This window comes from Malania oleifera, chromosome 1, assembly GCF_029873635.1.
Source record: "Malania oleifera isolate guangnan ecotype guangnan chromosome 1, ASM2987363v1, whole genome shotgun sequence".
NCBI lineage: Eukaryota > Viridiplantae > Streptophyta > Magnoliopsida > Santalales > Ximeniaceae > Malania > Malania oleifera.
Genome location: NC_080417.1, coordinates 147,398,237 through 147,414,276, shown reverse-complemented (window position 1 = coordinate 147,414,276; position 16,040 = coordinate 147,398,237). Strand labels below are relative to the sequence as shown.

General features: G+C 36.7%; 2 protein-coding genes across 4 annotated transcripts; one reads left to right on the top strand and one right to left on the bottom strand.

Annotated features, from left to right (window-relative positions):
• Positions 1 to 2,227: 2,227 nt before the first annotated feature.
• On the top strand, positions 2,228 to 9,491 carry LOC131163233 (purple acid phosphatase 18). Its single transcript, XM_058119887.1, has 5 exons — positions 2,228 to 2,559; positions 4,031 to 4,699; positions 8,348 to 8,536; positions 8,627 to 8,715; positions 9,022 to 9,491. Exons 1-5 carry the CDS (start codon positions 2,428 to 2,430, stop codon positions 9,236 to 9,238), a joined length of 1,296 nt encoding a protein of 431 aa, XP_057975870.1. The 5' UTR covers positions 2,228 to 2,427; the 3' UTR covers positions 9,239 to 9,491.
• Positions 9,492 to 9,937: 446 nt separating this feature from the next.
• On the bottom strand, positions 9,938 to 13,662 carry LOC131163249 (CRS2-associated factor 2, mitochondrial). 3 transcript variants are annotated; one of them, XM_058119888.1, is made up of 5 exons: positions 13,106 to 13,662; positions 11,384 to 11,511; positions 11,048 to 11,273; positions 10,635 to 10,762; positions 9,938 to 10,525 (listed from the first exon to the last, which is right to left on the bottom strand). In XM_058119888.1, exons 1-5 carry the CDS (start codon positions 13,641 to 13,643, stop codon positions 10,448 to 10,450), a joined length of 1,098 nt encoding a protein of 365 aa, XP_057975871.1. In that variant the 5' UTR covers positions 13,644 to 13,662; the 3' UTR covers positions 9,938 to 10,447. The 3 variants fall into 3 exon arrangements, with proteins under 3 accessions (XP_057975871.1, XP_057975873.1, XP_057975872.1); XM_058119890.1 differs by lacking the exon at positions 9,938 to 10,525 and having other exon boundaries at positions 10,686 to 10,942; XM_058119889.1 differs by lacking the exons at positions 9,938 to 10,525; positions 10,635 to 10,762 and adding an exon at positions 10,834 to 10,913.
• Between the last annotated feature and the right edge of the window lie 2,378 nt (positions 13,663 to 16,040).

The following is a 16,040-nucleotide window of genomic DNA, read 5'->3' as shown; positions in this document are numbered from 1 at the left end:
AATTAATTTTTGGTTTAAATGTTTAACTAAAAAAATATTAGTATATTTTAATATTGTTATTTTATTTATTATCTTGAAAAAGAACATGTATCTTGGAATGAGTTATGTAACTACATTTAATTAGACCATTCATTCATGTATCTCATAAATTATAAGATTAATTATGTGAGTGTGTTTTAAAATTAAATATTTACCTATTTAATATATATACATATTATTTATTAAGTGCGAAAGTCATTTTGTGCTTATAAGTAGACCCTTAAGACATTGACATTATACATCAATTTTTTCACATCATTCTCATCATGTCATTCTTCTTTTAAGTTTACAGAATTTGATAAGTAAAGAAATATATTTTTTTGTGGAACTTTGGGCTCCTTCGTTTGTGTATAATTGGAGAGAGTCATAAGATTTAAATCACACTCTTGTATTTTGAGGGAGATAAGTCTTAAGGAGTTATCTTGCACCGGTTCATGAGTTAAACTAAAAATAGGTTTGAATTTCCTTAAAAAGAGTAAGATATCTATGACTCAGCCTATTTACGAATAATGTTTATATTTATATTTTTATGCATTAAAATTTTATTATTTTTATTTTATTAAATTTTCTAACCAAAAAAATGAAATATAATAAATTTTAGTGGATTGGTTTCTAGCAATAAGAACAAGAGTAATGAACACAATACCCCCAGGGTGTGGTTCAGGTGGTAGTGCAGGCTGCGGGAGTGCCTTTCACGAGGTCAGGTGTTCAAACCCTCCCTAACTCTTTTCCGCCCCTGGACTTCTGAATTTACCCTCCCTTTGGAGTTGTGGGATCAACTTCAAGGGGCGCAGGATTAGTCACGTGGTCCGTTAAACGGACGGGTGGATACTCGGTGCGTATTCCAAAAAAAAAAAAGAGTAATGAACACAATGTTCGATTCCTGCCTTTGGGCTCTTGAAATTTACCCTCCTATGGAGTTGTGGGGTTGACTTTACGGGGCATGAAATTAGTCGCAGATCGTAAAATGGATGCGGACACCCGACGATATTAAAAAAAAAAGAGTAATGAACACAATTAATAATTTAATAAATTGAGTTAAACTCTAAAGCATAGATAGGTCTCACCAAATTTTAACAAGGGTATATATATATATATATATATATATATATATATATATATATGCATACATGGTTGGTCACAAGTTGATGAAACGTGCAAGTAAAACTTTGTAAACCTAACCGATTGAAATGCTGTCCAGCTACCCTCAAGCATTCACATTTCTCTTTTATGCACGTTACACTTCTTTGATATTGGAGACATGTGAGTGTTGAAATTATTGGACCAGCCAAGAGAGAAAGTCCAAAGTTTCTTTGAAAGGGGGCAAACTGGATGTGACCCTTTATATCTGATTTTTAAAATTTGTTCGGCTGAATGTGAATTGATGACAATTTTGGAGGCATCCAAAACCTCATTTTAGACCTTGGAAAACGACATTTTAGGACATAAAAACCAATGCACAGATGGGAAGTTGTGTTTGAAAGTCCTACCGTCGTAGTTTTAAATTTAAACTCATGCAAGTGGATCCTCACCGGTAAAAAAAGATTATAGTCAGTTTGATAAAGATCAAGTGACATTTCTTCTTCGATCCGAATCAAGGAATCCCTTAAATATGTTATAAAATGAATCTTATTCTATTGTTGATAAGAAATTTATGTATGAAAAATAGAAATTGAAGCTTAAAGAAGGAGCCCTCGAACCACAATGGAATAGATAGAGAAGGAATTATTCAATCACATAATTTGAGCTCCTAAAATATGGATACCATCTTTTAAATAATATTTTAACTATATGCAACGTCTCATAACATTGGTTTCGGTCCTTAAATTTGGATTTGAGTAAATATGAATACAATTTTATATTGTATTAAAAAATATATTATCAGAGTGACAATTTTATCCTTCATTTTTATGATAAATTAATAGATTTGTCCTCTCCTTTTTTAGTAACTAGAATATAGAAAATAAATTTATCATTAAGAGCATGAAAAATTAAACACAAAGTAAAGTACCGATCACTTTAATACAAAAAATATAAACTGATAACTTCTTGAAAAATAATTTAGATTGTATTTTACCGGCATTGGAATGGAGTAGGAGAGGACAATGGGAGATGTTAGATGTGGATGGGCCCCTTCATATCATCATTAATCTTAATTTCTAACGTAACATAACGACAAATTATACTAAGTATTATGGTGATGGACGCCGCAGTTTAAAAGTTCATCCAGGGAGGGTGGTTTGGTCATTATGGTGTGCACTTGCTGTCTGCTGACAACAATGGCTATACGGCATAACGTGGCCTGTGAGTCGATACTGTTTGATTTATGATTTTTGCGTTTCGACTGGACTGCGAGGATCATTGGGTGTTCCTTTCTTCGATTCGAGTATGGAACCCAAGTGGATTTTCGCTGTCCTCCTGATAATCTCCGCCGCCGTCTCCGCCGATTACGTCCGCCCTAAGCCTCGTAAAGCTCTCCATTTTCCATGGATTTCGAAGGGTTTTTCTCCTGCCCAGCAGGTGAATTCTGTTTCCTGTGATCCGATTCGAATGGCATCATGGTATGTTAAATTTTTGAAAAAATTAGGCACTGCTCCGTTTGGTAGCTGAGAAAATAAGACAAAAAGAAAGCTCTGATTCTTTTTGTTTTTAATTTTTTACGTTTTTCTTCTTAAATTTAAACATTTTTTAGTTCTGTTAGTTGAGTAGTTTTATTCTATAACTGCATGTGGAGGACACAAACAATTTCGAATTTTATATATCGATTGCGGTTCTGTTTCCTTCTCTATGTTTTTTTTTTTTTTGGTGCCAGCACTTGCAGTGTTAATATATAATTGCTTTCACATAAAAGTGCAAGTGATTGTTTCAGCCTTTCAGGCTTTCAGCTGATAAGATCTCTTCCGATGATGATATGGGCATGCGAGTGGGGAGGATGAATATTTCTCTTCGGAAAATTTGTTGCTTCATTTTTTAATCCAGTTAGATCTTTTTTCTTTCATTGAAAATATATGGGAGGGAAGGTTATTATAAGTTAAACTTTGTGGGGTTCGTATCCCCTTCACGCTGATTTGTTATGCTGTAATTTTCAAGTTAATTTCATTTCCACAAAATAGTAGAGCAAATGATGATTGGCAAGAGCTGAACCAAGTCTATTAACTCGGAAGCAAGTTCCGGAGTATGAAAAATTACTAGAATCAGTTATCAACAAAGGGTTAATCTTTTGTTGATGTGAATATGGAATTAACTTGAGTTGTCAATTTGAATCATTTTCTGTGTCATGTTTTCTTCTGAGTTGATATTCTATGGGTTTATTGTTATGTAGTATTAGGATTTTTGAAAAACTTGTTTGGCTGATATTCACAGGGATTGGAATGTTTTTTTGTTTTAATAAGTTTGTTGTCGTTTCTTTTGATTTTTGTTGTGAATTCCTTTGGAGGATGTCTCCCCCACCATTTGTACTCTTTTCTTCCTTCTCTTTATAAAATATTCTTTTCCAAAAAATGTATTTGAATGTGGACAAACCTTGTTAGCCTGGTACTGGTTAAGTCTCTTTGCCTTGTTTTTGAGCCATTCATTTCATACATATTTCTAAAGGCAACTTTGGAACTGCACCTTGGTGTGAGAAAAGAAGGTGAAGGTCTATTTATGTTGCTTATGTACGAATGCCTCAATTCTTTCTCGTCTTTGCAACTAGGACAAAAAACTGCTTTGGGGAGAAATGGATGGTGGGATAAAGATGTATGCCCACCATATTTTAAGTGCAAAGCCAGTTGGTGTTACAGTCTGCATGACCAGAACTATTTGTTGCTTTAATTTTTATACAGCCTAGATTGTTGAGTTAACAAGTCTAACTAGGATTCTTTCTCTAATGTCATACTATTTTTAGTTCTAATTGTTAATGAGTGCTTTCTTGATTGGAAGTGACTTAGTTTAAACATAGTCCCCTACTTATGCTGATTTTCACCTTTGGTGCACAAAATGGCTATTGCAGGTGCATATCTCATTGGCTGGTGATAAGCATATGCGAGTATCATGGATCACACATGATAAAGATTCTCCTTCAATGGTTGAATATGGAACATCACCAGGGAAATACAGCTATATGTCTCAAGGAGAGAGCACGTCCTACAATTATTTGTTATATAGCTCAGGGAAGATACACCATACCGTCATTGGGCCACTGGAATATAACACTGTTTACTTCTATCGATGTGGAGGACAAGATCCTGAATTCAAGCTCAAGACCCCTCCATCTCAATTTCCAATTACTTTCTCTGTGGTTGCAGATCTGGGACAGACGGGCTGGACAAAGTCAACATTAGACCATATAGATCAGTGCAGATATGATGTTCATCTGCTTCCTGGAGACCTGTCATATGCTGATTATATGCAGCATAAGTGGGACACATTTGGTGAGTTGGTGCAGCCCTTTGCTAGCCAAAAGCCATGGATGGTAACAGAAGGGAACCATGAAGAAGAGGTCATACCATTAATCAAGAATGGGTTTGAATCCTATAATGCTAGATGGAGGATGCCCTTTGAGGAGAGTGAATCAACTTCAAATCTTTATTATTCATTTGAAGTTGCAGGTGTTCATGTTGTTATGCTTGGATCATATGCAGACTATGATAAGTACTCAGATCAATATAACTGGCTAAAGGTGAGCTAGTTTTCTCATTTCTTTTTCGAAAATGTTAATTCTCTTTTCTAGTTACTTCAAAATGATTCATGAAAATAATCAACAGTTAACCTTTGCTTTATTTTTGCCCTTAATATGGGCCAAAAAAATGAGGAAACAGCTCGTCATTGATTGTTCGGTCACGTGTGAGATATATAGCTTGTGTTTTCCAGGAAAGGGAAGCATTTAAAAGAGAAAAAAAAAAAAAAAAAAAACGCACAATCCAGTTCTCTCTATCTTTTTGAAAGATGTGATTGACTGTTAAAAAACATGTTTATTAATTGGAAACAGACTGAAATGCTAATAGAGAGGCAGTGACCATACTGGTATGACCATGCAGCATTGCTAACCATATAGATGATCCAATACAAAAACCAATTAGTTCATCTTCTCATCCATTACTTTCAGCATGCTGAACTGTGGATATCATGGGTTAGATCCATGCATTGGTTCCTTCATTTTGGGCTTGACTTTGAATCATTTGTGGTTTAGTAAAGTTATGTGCTTTCCAATACTTGCAATATGCTTCATGCATGCCGTTTCCTTCCCCCTTTTTAACTACAAAACTTTGCATGCAATGAAAGAAAACTGCAATTCAAGTACTGAGATAAGTTATATTATTCATTTCATACAATTTTATGTTGTTTCAGTGATTTTTCAAATATGCAATACTTGTGAAGGTATGATGTAACGTCCCTCAATTTCTAAATGTATACTGTAGCATAATAAGTAAAATGATCAACCCGAACCCGTAGGTAGCGGGGATATCTGTCAAACACAGCGGAAAACCTAGCAGCAGTAAACATAAAATTTGAATCATCCATCCATAAAACTTAACATCAGAAGCATAACACCAGAGTTTACTATATCTCCAAATACTGTACTTATATACAACCATCAAAATATCAAAATGACCCTAGGATCATACAACAAAATCTACTAATCCTAGTACAAAGCTTACCCTTCTAGTAAGGAAGCTCCACTCACTCAACGGCGGCCTTGACCCTCCGGTTTCTCTGGGTTTCCTGAAAAATTAAGTAAGTTTGGGGGTGAAACACTTCTCAGTAAGGGAAAATAAACTAAATACAGTTGTGTGACAACATGAACATTTAATGCAATCATACATATACAGTACAATTCATATTTCCGTACACATTCATCGTCGTAAAATAAATCATCATATACTTTCATATTTACTAGTAAATCATATCATAAGTAATGCATCTGTTATACTGATAATACTGAAAATACTGAAAACTTACTCAGGATGAATAGTTAGCTAATGTCATGTATTACCCCCCATGACGGGTTGTGCAACCCGAAGGCGGGACCCGACAATGGCTGATCGACCACTGCCGAATCAAATATGTCTGTAAGTACGATGGGCTCGCCACACCCTGGTCCGGACTGCCAAGTGGACGCCCACATTCTACTGAAAGTCACATCGACTATCCATCTCTCATCCCCTCGTGGGATGGTTAACACTAATCTGACGTAGATATCTGATCTACACATATAGCTACAGTATCGAGCCCTGAACTGAACTAAACTAAACTAACATCTTGGTTGTAATAACATATAATACATGAACATACATAACATCATCACGGGCTCGTGCCGAAAACATAGATATAACCTCGCGCCGAAATCATAAATACGGCCTCGTGCCGATAGCATAAATACATGGTCTCGTGCCAAAATCGTAAATACGGCCTCGTGCCGATAATATAAATACATAACCTCGCACCAACATCGTAAATACGGCCTTGTGCCGATAATATAAATATGGCCTCGCGCCAGATACGTTTCAGGTATTTACATTCTGAAAATAACTCATTTATCATATATTCGTCGAACTCAGTATAACATAACTCGTCTTTTAAAATACCTGAAAATATGCTTTGATCGTAAAATCCTTCATATCATGATGCAATTCACATAAAAATAATGTTCATGCCACACATATGCCGTTTAAAGTCATGCTTTATATTCTAAAATCATCATTTCTGGTATCTCATACATACATATACATTTTCATCATAATAGTAGTATTTTCCAAACATACATTTCATATGTAATATACAAAGATAGCATAGGCTTTTCTGAAAATAAATGTGCTCATAATTAATAATAACATGCATGGAAAATAACTGTTTTAGTTTATTCCCTTACCTGACTACTAAGAAAGCCCCCAAAATATCTTAGGCTAACCCCCGTATGACTTTCTGATCAATACCTTGAAACTCAAAACTCTCAGTATTAAACATCAGTATTTTCATGCGTACATCAATTTCTATAACTACCATAAAGTCTAATTGAGCTTAAAAAGCCTTACCTCAACTTAGGGATGATTTCCAACTCGCTTTTCCCAACGATCCGCTCCGGCAAACTCGTAGAGAACTACGCCAGGAGCGTCGTGATAGTCTCGGATCGTCGATCCGGCAACTGGTGGGGCCAGAATCGAAGAGAGAAGGGAGAGGATTCGTAGAGAGAGAGAGAGAGGAGCAAGAGTGGAGTGCTGAAAATGATTAAAAATTCCGGTTTTTAGATATTTATACTGTCAGATTCGTCGACGAGACACATCACCTCGTCGACGAGTCTTTCATTAAATTCGTTGACGAGTTCCTGTATTCGTCAACGAAATTCAAGCTGCTCCATACCCCCTCTCGGTATTTTCTCGTCGACGAAGCCCCGTGTTCGTCAACGAAATCCTTAAAGCCTTCATCAACGAAACCCTGTGTTCGTCGACAAAGCTTGGCAGCCCCCCTTCTGTTTCCGTTTCTATTTTTCCTCTCTCTTTATTATCTAAATTCCATTTAATTCGGGTCGTTACATATGAAGTAGAATGTGCTTGTTGGTTTGTTATGCCACGGCGATGTGTTGCGTAGGACAACCGTCTTAGCCCAACTCTAAAGGTTTTTTTCTTTTTAAACATTTTGGCCCATGCCTCATAAATGGTGCCCCACCAGGTTGAGACCTAGTCTATCTTTATATGATCAAGATCTCCCTAATACATGCCCAGTGTGCTCCTCCCTTCTATGTGAACAGTGCTCAAGCACAAAATTACTTTCAAGTCAAACCTGCTTCACCATCATCCCACCAAATCATTACTGGCAATTAATAAATTTTGACGTTCCTCATTTTATTTCGTTGATTGCATCATATCCTCTCTGTAGATCCTTAGCATTGAAATTCTGAAGCTTCCACTAAATATGAGAAATAAAGTGTCAATTAAAACAATACAGAAAAGAAAGCTTTCATAGAATTTATGATTCAAGATTTCCAAGTCAGTTGAACACTACTTTCTTGCTTAATTGGAGCCCAACTATTTAACACAGAAGTGCGTATTGATTCAAATCTTACTAAGGGTTAATGACTTCATCATTTCACGCTCATACAATTCTCAATCTCTTATCCATTTTACCTCTATCCTTTCCCCCTCAGGTTAGCCAACCACTGGTAGTTTAGACTAAGACTTGGTTAGTTTATTTATTTTTATTTTTTTTCCATTGAATCAATAGATCACATGAATTAGAGTGCAGTTCAGTTTTAACTAGAGCAACAAGTCTTTTCATGTTTTGCTTCCTTCCTTATTCATGTGCATGAATTTTTGTCATTCTTGATCTGCAGGCTGATCTTTCAAAGGTGGATCGGAAAAAAACACCGTGGCTGCTTGTTCTGTTTCATGTGCCATGGTATAATAGCAACCATGCTCATGCAGGTGAAGGGGACAGAATGATGGCCACCATGGAGCCATTGCTTTATGCTGCTAGTGTGGATATAGTGCTTGCTGGCCACGTGCATGCTTATGAACGTGCAGTATGCTGATTTTTTTTGCTTTGCTTCTTAACAATTTTAAGTTTAAACTTGGCTTTGTGTTGGGTGGTTAACTGTTTTACTGTTTGCCAGAATCGTGTCAACAATGGGAAATCAGATCCTTGCGGTGCTGTCCACATAACTATTGGTGATGGAGGAAACAGAGAAGGTTTAGCTCAAAAGTATGTTCTCCCTTGAGATAATTTTTCAAATTCCTTGAAATAGCGCCCTCCTTTCCCCTTTTTTTAGGAGATTGAGGCAGGACAATTCATGTTTGAAGTTTTTCTTTTCTTTTTTTTTTCCAAGAATTTTGTGGCTACTTTTTAACCACCATATTACAAAAATGATGAAGGAACAAGTGAACTTTTTACTGCCAAGTACTAGTCATGGTCTGGGATGTAGTTTTCTACTTTTATTGCTTGGAGTGAAATAATTTTAGGTTAATTTTATCAGGCTGGATTTAATGGAGCCCTTGTATTAATTGACAGGTACAAGAATCCACAGCCAGAGTGGTCAGTGTTCCGTGAAGCAAGCTTTGGTCATGGCGAGCTCAGGATAGAAAACTCAACTCATGCCCTTTGGAGCTGGCATAGGAATGATGATGATGAGGCAGTAATGTCCGATCAGGTCTGGATAACCTCTTTGGCAGGATCACGATGCATTGCTGAAAAGAACGAACGGAGGAAGATACTTATGGTGAATTAGAACAGTCGAGTTCTATGGTATCCACTTTTATTTCTAACGGATTTTCTTGCCAGTGGATCCTATCTCTATGTAAATTTGTAATCAATCTCGTACAAGTGTGGGTTACCTAATAGATACTGCTTGAATAGGTGGATCACTCTGTTGTCTTGATGCTCTCACTTAGTCACAATCACTGTGAGAACATGTTCGACTGTTAATGGTTTGTACTACCATTTCCTGTTAGATATGAAAATTTGCTCTAATGCTTGGTGCTTGTGTCCTTTGTCTTTCTATTCAGTTCCCTCTCAAACTGGTTTTGTCTTCAATCCACTTGTTTACTTAATGGCTTCTTTGAAAAATAATTATTTTAAAAAAAGAAAGGAAAAAAGAAGAAGAAGAAGAAGAAGATGTTTTAATGCAATAGAGGAGAGGATAAATGATCCTCGAAAATTAGGCTGTTGCTTTCAGCGTTTAATACAGACAGGTAACATCTACTTAATTCCTCTCTTGAACTACAGAATGGTTGTTACTAACCCTTTTCCCTGAATATAACAAGGTTTCATGAACCAAGCCATTGGCAGCCCAGTGCTTTGATTGAAGGAGACATTCCAAAAAAATAATACCAGACGAATTAATCAATGCAGGATCTAATCCATTCCTTCAGCAAACATATGCAATAACCAGGTGTTGGTTTCAAATCACAAATGTAATGATTATCAATGAAGGCAAGATTAATGTCGTCTTCATCATTGCTTCCAAAATAAATCCAGTGGTGATTACAATAGCAGGATTTCCATCATTAAGAAATTAAGTTTAACATCAACCAATACCTCATCCTAACCACAAAATTACTGACTAATGAAGTTCAAGGACGGGCCATGTAATATTCGAGTGATGCACTTACTGTAAAACAAAGTGCAAATATTCAACTTTGCAGATTTATTGGACATGCGAACCACAAAGTCAACTGTTGGAGGGTTCGTATAGTGATGGAAGTCTTTTGATCAGTATCGCCACCCCTTAGCATGGAGTATGGCCAATGAACCAACCAGGCAAAAGTTCAAAGACATATCTGGGAAGCTAGCCATGCTGGCCACTATTCCAATGACCAAGTAGTTGGACTGCAAAAACTGTCCTGGCATCACCAAGCACTAAGCCACCCTTGCCAATTATAGAACCTAAACCAAAGTATCAGTAGATCAAATATACAATCTGAACTTGTATGTCACATCAATGGGTTAGAGTCCTTCCTCTCCAAAGCACAATCTGCTCATCCTTGATCAAAATAGGGACGCAGGGTACTAAATCCTGCACTTACAAGAAAAAAAGAAAACCACAAGATTCAGTTTCGCATAGAAAGAAGTTTTCTTCAACAGGCTTAGCACAATATAAATCCAGTTTTCAAGTCAATTCATACCCTTAGCTTAACACCTATTTTTTTGCAGTCATTGGTACCCACATGGGTGCAGTCTAATCTCACAAGCTCTTCAGTCTTGAAGGCTTCCCTCACTATATCCACTACATTCACATACACACCATTCCTGGCTGCAGAATAAAAACTGCACATATTAGCGTCTGCACAATGCTGTCATGCAATCCTGCCTTTCTTTATAATTATGAAGGTCCAACAATCACAATTCACAAGTGCCAATGGCTTTGGGCACAGTGGCATTGCTCGCTCTATTTGACGGGAGATCTGCATTCAAAGATGGGTAATGTAGGAGGCTGCCCTTTTGGGCAAATTAAAGCCGGGGTAAACCGAAATAAATCGCTATGGCAAGATACACATTAGTAGTCCATTTTTAGCCTGTAAAGATCAAGTTCACTTACTGAGTTTTTTGAGAGCTAGAGAGCTCAGTCCTCTTTTTCTCATTTCCTTAGTTTCTTCAAATGTTAAGCCATCAGCAACATTTTTCAAAAGCTTTGGATATATTGGTGCATAGGGCTTCCAAAGCATCAGTGGAATAACTGGTCTGTTCTTCGGATCATAGTTTCGACCCCGATACAGGAGAAGGATATTTATGTTTCGATATATGATCTTCCCACCAGATTTATCCTACATATGAACTATTAGCCACATTAATGATTAATTTCAGAAGAATCATGAGAGAGGAAAAGAAAAGATTAATCTACTATTTACTACTGGCTCCTATGTTTAATTCAAACCTCCAGGTGGAAGCAAACATTGTCCATATCAAGAGTTGGCACTCCTAAACACTTGATCCTAACAGCTTCAGCCCTCTTCCAGTGGTTATGGATGTCATCCAACATGTTATGTGTAACTCCCCCTTTCCCTACGGCAGAAAAGAAGTTTCTTTTTTCATTTTTCAGTGCTGAGAAATCTTATTCATATCACAATGTAATAATAACTTGTTGCCAAGCTTAAGGGAATGCAAATATGCATGATTGAAAACATAGACATATGAGTATATATGTCATCTGAAGAAACATCAATTCAATTTGCCTGGACAGCATTTACTTTAAATGCTAAAAGTGAGCGTCTACTCAATGCACATTGAAGAAAAATCAATTCAATTTGCCTGGACAGCATTTACTTTAAATGCTAAAACAGTATCACAAGGTCCACTGTTCAATTTATTTATTTATTTATTTTTTTGACTGCATAAAGATGGCATCCATGCCCGCAAGTTACTAGATATCAGTGTTGACTCTGAACTCTTTTTACAAAAATCAATCCCACAACAACAACCAATCCTTAAGCCACCCAGTGGGATCAGCTATACAAATCCTTTTTGCTCCATTTTGCACAATCTAGGGCAACAATATCCTCATAAATTGAAATTGCTGTCTGCTTATTTTAAAAAATAGGTTAAAGAGCTATCAAATCCTATGTTACGTCTAGTTCACAGAATGTCTTGTATAGGGATATAATCATTTGCAAAAAGGAACAATGCCATCTTAAGAAAAACAACCATGCCAAAGCCGGTACTATACGAACCAAGATACAATAGCATATTAAGAGGCATTTCCATGGTAAAATTTTTTAGAATAGTCATTCTTGTCTATAACATTTCAATTGGAATAACACCAATTTTTGCATGGTAATTTGCCTTAAAATGACGCCATCTTCTTTTTCGTGAGCTACTATATCCATATAGAATGGTCATTCCACTTCCATCTTATTCCACTCAGTCTTCAGCCAACCAAATATAAGGTTAGTATCTACTTCTCCCCCTTCTACTACCTCTAATGTCGACTAAATCACTATTTCTTGCGACAGCAATGTTGCGCAAGGATTCTGCAAAAACTACCCAACTTCGAACCAAAACAAACTTTACAACCCCCACCCCCCCCCCCCCCCCCCCCTTTATCCCTCAACTATGCTTCCAAATCCAGTCAAGATGCGGCTTGCCCTTTACTAGGAGAGGTCTACCTGAACTCGTGTTTTTACTCAACCTAGCTGCTTCTGCTTCAGTTATTTAAAAGGTATTGCCAGTTGGCAAAGTGCCCTATTTTAGTTGTCATTCCACTATCTTCAACAGGTGCTACACCTAGATGAAGATGAATGTAACCATTCCATAGTTTATCTTATAATGTCATAAAATGTGAATTGAGAAAGTCAATCATATGCCTACAGACGAAGTGCATGAGCAGCATAAGATTAGTTTGCTCTCTCAGAATCTCTCGAAGCCATTTTCTTGCGGCAAATTTAAATCCCAGTAGCTCACAAACAATACGTGCAGTTCATAAATGTACCTCTGGTAGTCCGATGCACAAGCATAGGCAATAACGCAAAAATGCAGGTCTTTCATACACCCAAGAAAAAAATTCGTACCCAAGGTCTAAAGTTACGTGCTTTGATAGAATATAATACTGAGAGAGAGAGAGAGAGAGAGAGAGAGAGAGAGAGAGAGAGAGAGATTTTACCCAAATTGATCTGCCGAGCAGAGTCATTATGCCTATATCGTTCCACAAGCTCAGCAACCTCTTCCTCCGAAAGCGGCTCTCCGAGCACCGCCTTCCGCTCCTCTGCCGCCGTCTCCAAGTCGAACCTTCCTTCGGCCGGCGCACACGTGCCGGTCCATTTCCGATCCAGCCGCCCTGGTCCGAATGGAGAGAACCGTGTCGGCTCTCGGAACCCGATGGGCTCCACCGAAGGATTCGTCTCGGAGTACGAGAACCTAAAATCAAAGGGCAGGTCAGAGCTAACCGGAAAATTCTGTGCTTTCTTGGAATCTGAAGCTTTATCGGGCGTCTTCTTCTTCTTTTTCTTCTGGGTTTTGGGTTTTTGGCGTTTCAGGGAAGGAGAGAAGGGAGGGTCGTAAGCGTCATCAGATGAAGATTGAGATTGTTGGGTAAGGAAGCGAGAGTTGCAGAGAGAGAAGTAAACGGGATATTTGAGGAAGTAGGTCAGGGTGTGGGCTTCCGTAGAGGGGCGACGCCATGGAAGAAGAAGCTTGAGCATTGGCCTGAGACACGAGAACTGAGAGTCTGAGACCATGAGGACTACTAGTCGTACAAAAATAAAAAAATAAATAATAATAATAATAATAATAATAATAATAATAATAAAGACTTTTTTATGAGTTCATTTTACAAAACATTACAATTTTAATTACATATTACATAAGTCACCATTTGACACTTACATATTTTTTTAAAACTTACGAAATACAAACTTACAAAATGTAACAATTTGATTGTCACGACCTGCTCATTTTTTATATTTTTTTTTTATAATAATATCATCATAAAATTAATACCACACATCTCACATTTCAGCTCAGTAAGTCACAATCCACCTAAACCTGTGAGTATCAGGGATACATCAGAACATACAGCAGAAGTCCTAAACAGTAGGAAACATACAATCACATGCATCTCATCATTTCATATATCACAATATATCAGAGTTACTATAATGGCTGTACTTCCATACATACATCCCAAAAATGAAATCTAGGGACATTTCCACAAAAATCTAACCGTCCCTACAAAACTTACCTTTCAAAAGGGCAGATACACAGCACTAGTTCAGCGGGGCTTTTCCCGCTCGCCTATCAGAAGCTCCTAAAAGGTTTGTAAAATTTAGGGATGAGACACCTCTCAATAAGGGAAATAAACTAATACTAGCGTGTGGCAATATGAGTATCCCATGTTCTACATATACCGTACATATCATATTCAGTACTGTTTATCAAATATGGAAAAACATATGCATATCAAAACATGACAGAACATACTGCATTTTCATAAACATTTCTCATCTCATATCATAATAATAATAACATGAAAACAATTCTGGTAGGTTAGCTAACTGTTGTCATGTATTACCCCTACATGATTGGGTTGTGTGGCCCGAAGGCAGGACCTAACAATGGTTGACTGGCCACTGCCAAGTCAAACAGTAGTCTGTAGGTCCGATGGGTCTACTCAGATTGGTCCGTACACCAAGGGTGGTAACAGCACACTTTTTGAAAATAACCACATTGACCATCCAATCTCACACTATTCCGTACAATGGCGTTAACACAGATATCATGATCACGAGAACCATAGACACATAACAACGGTACCGTGCAAGTACTAACCTAGACTAAGTCAACCAGGTTCTGATATCATATACATATACTAAAAATCGTAATACATGGATATCTCATATCAATAATTATCAAATCAATCATATCATTTTTCACATATACATATTTCATAAAAATCATCGGCCCGTATGTTGGAATTACATATTTTATCATGACTTGGCCTGTACGCCGGCAAATCACATAGCACAACCCATACGCTGGCAAATCTCATCCACATAGCACAACCCGTACGCCGGAAAACATATTCACATAACATGGCCCGTACGCCGGCAAATCATATATATATATAAATATCTTGACCCGTACGCCGATTTTCCATAATAGAAATTCATATCTTCCCCATTCTCAGAAAACAGTGTTTCACAACATTTTTATACTCATGCCACACTAAACAAATTTTCCACATATTCAACATATCATCATTTTAACAGTATTTTTCAAATATAAATCATATATATAAATATATTTATTTTTCCTGAAACCAAATGTTACATATATATATACATGCATTTTCTCAAAATAAAACTAACTTAATTTATCCCCTTACCTAATTCTTGAAAAGTCTCTAAGAAAATCTTCCCTGTACCCACAGGGTTCTCAATTCAACACCCTGAAAATAAAAACTCGCAGAATTAAAGTTCAGTATTTTCATACGTACAACATTTTCTATAACTACCACTAAGTCAAATTCGGTTTAAAAAGTCTTACCTCAACTTAAGGATGATTCCTAACGTTCCCAATCAACACCCCTGGAAACGAAAACTCTCAATATTAAATTTTAATATTTCAACGTGTATAACATTTTTCTCAACTGACACAACTTCAAATTTGACTTAAAAAATCTTACCTCAATTTAGAGATGATTTTTAAATTGTTTTCTCCCAGATCTGCTCCGGTAGATTTGTAGAGAATTTCGCCAGGAACGTCGTGGTGGTTTCGGTTTGTCGATCCGGTGTAAAACTAGTCCGGAATCAAACAGAGAGAAAGAGAGAGAGAATCATAGGAGAGAGAGAGAGGAGAGAGATAACACTTTCAAAATTGAAGCAAGCTTCTTGGAGAAGCTTGCACTATTATGTATATATATATATATATATATATATTAATATTATACTAACTATTAATTAAATTAAAGTTTTTTGGAGAAACGTTTACACTTTATATATATATATACCTTTAACTTATATATTAAATGTATATTATAATAACCTACTTATATATATATATATATATATATATACATATATATATATTCCTTATCATAC

Bases quoted from the DNA above. Each gene is read 5' to 3' on its own strand.
- LOC131163233 (XM_058119887.1), top strand. From the start codon at position 2,428: ATGGAACCCAAGTGGATTTTCGCTGTCCTCCTGATAATCTCCGCCGCC. The intron at 4,700-8,347 runs GTGAGCTAGTTT...CTTGATCTGCAG, and splicing joins ATCAATATAACTGGCTAAAG to GCTGATCTTTCAAAGGTGGA. The intron at 8,716-9,021 runs GTATGTTCTCCC...ATTAATTGACAG, and splicing joins AGAGAAGGTTTAGCTCAAAA to GTACAAGAATCCACAGCCAG.
- LOC131163249 (XM_058119888.1), bottom strand. From the start codon at position 13,643: ATGCTCAAGCTTCTTCTTCCATGGCGTCGCCCCTCTACGGAAGCCCAC. The intron at 11,512-13,105 runs GTAAAATCTCTC...TTTCTGCCGTAG, and splicing joins TGCTCGGCAGATCAATTTGG to GGAAAGGGGGAGTTACACAT. The intron at 10,526-10,634 runs GTATGAATTGAC...TTGTAAGTGCAG, and splicing joins AAATAGGTGTTAAGCTAAGG to GATTTAGTACCCTGCGTCCC.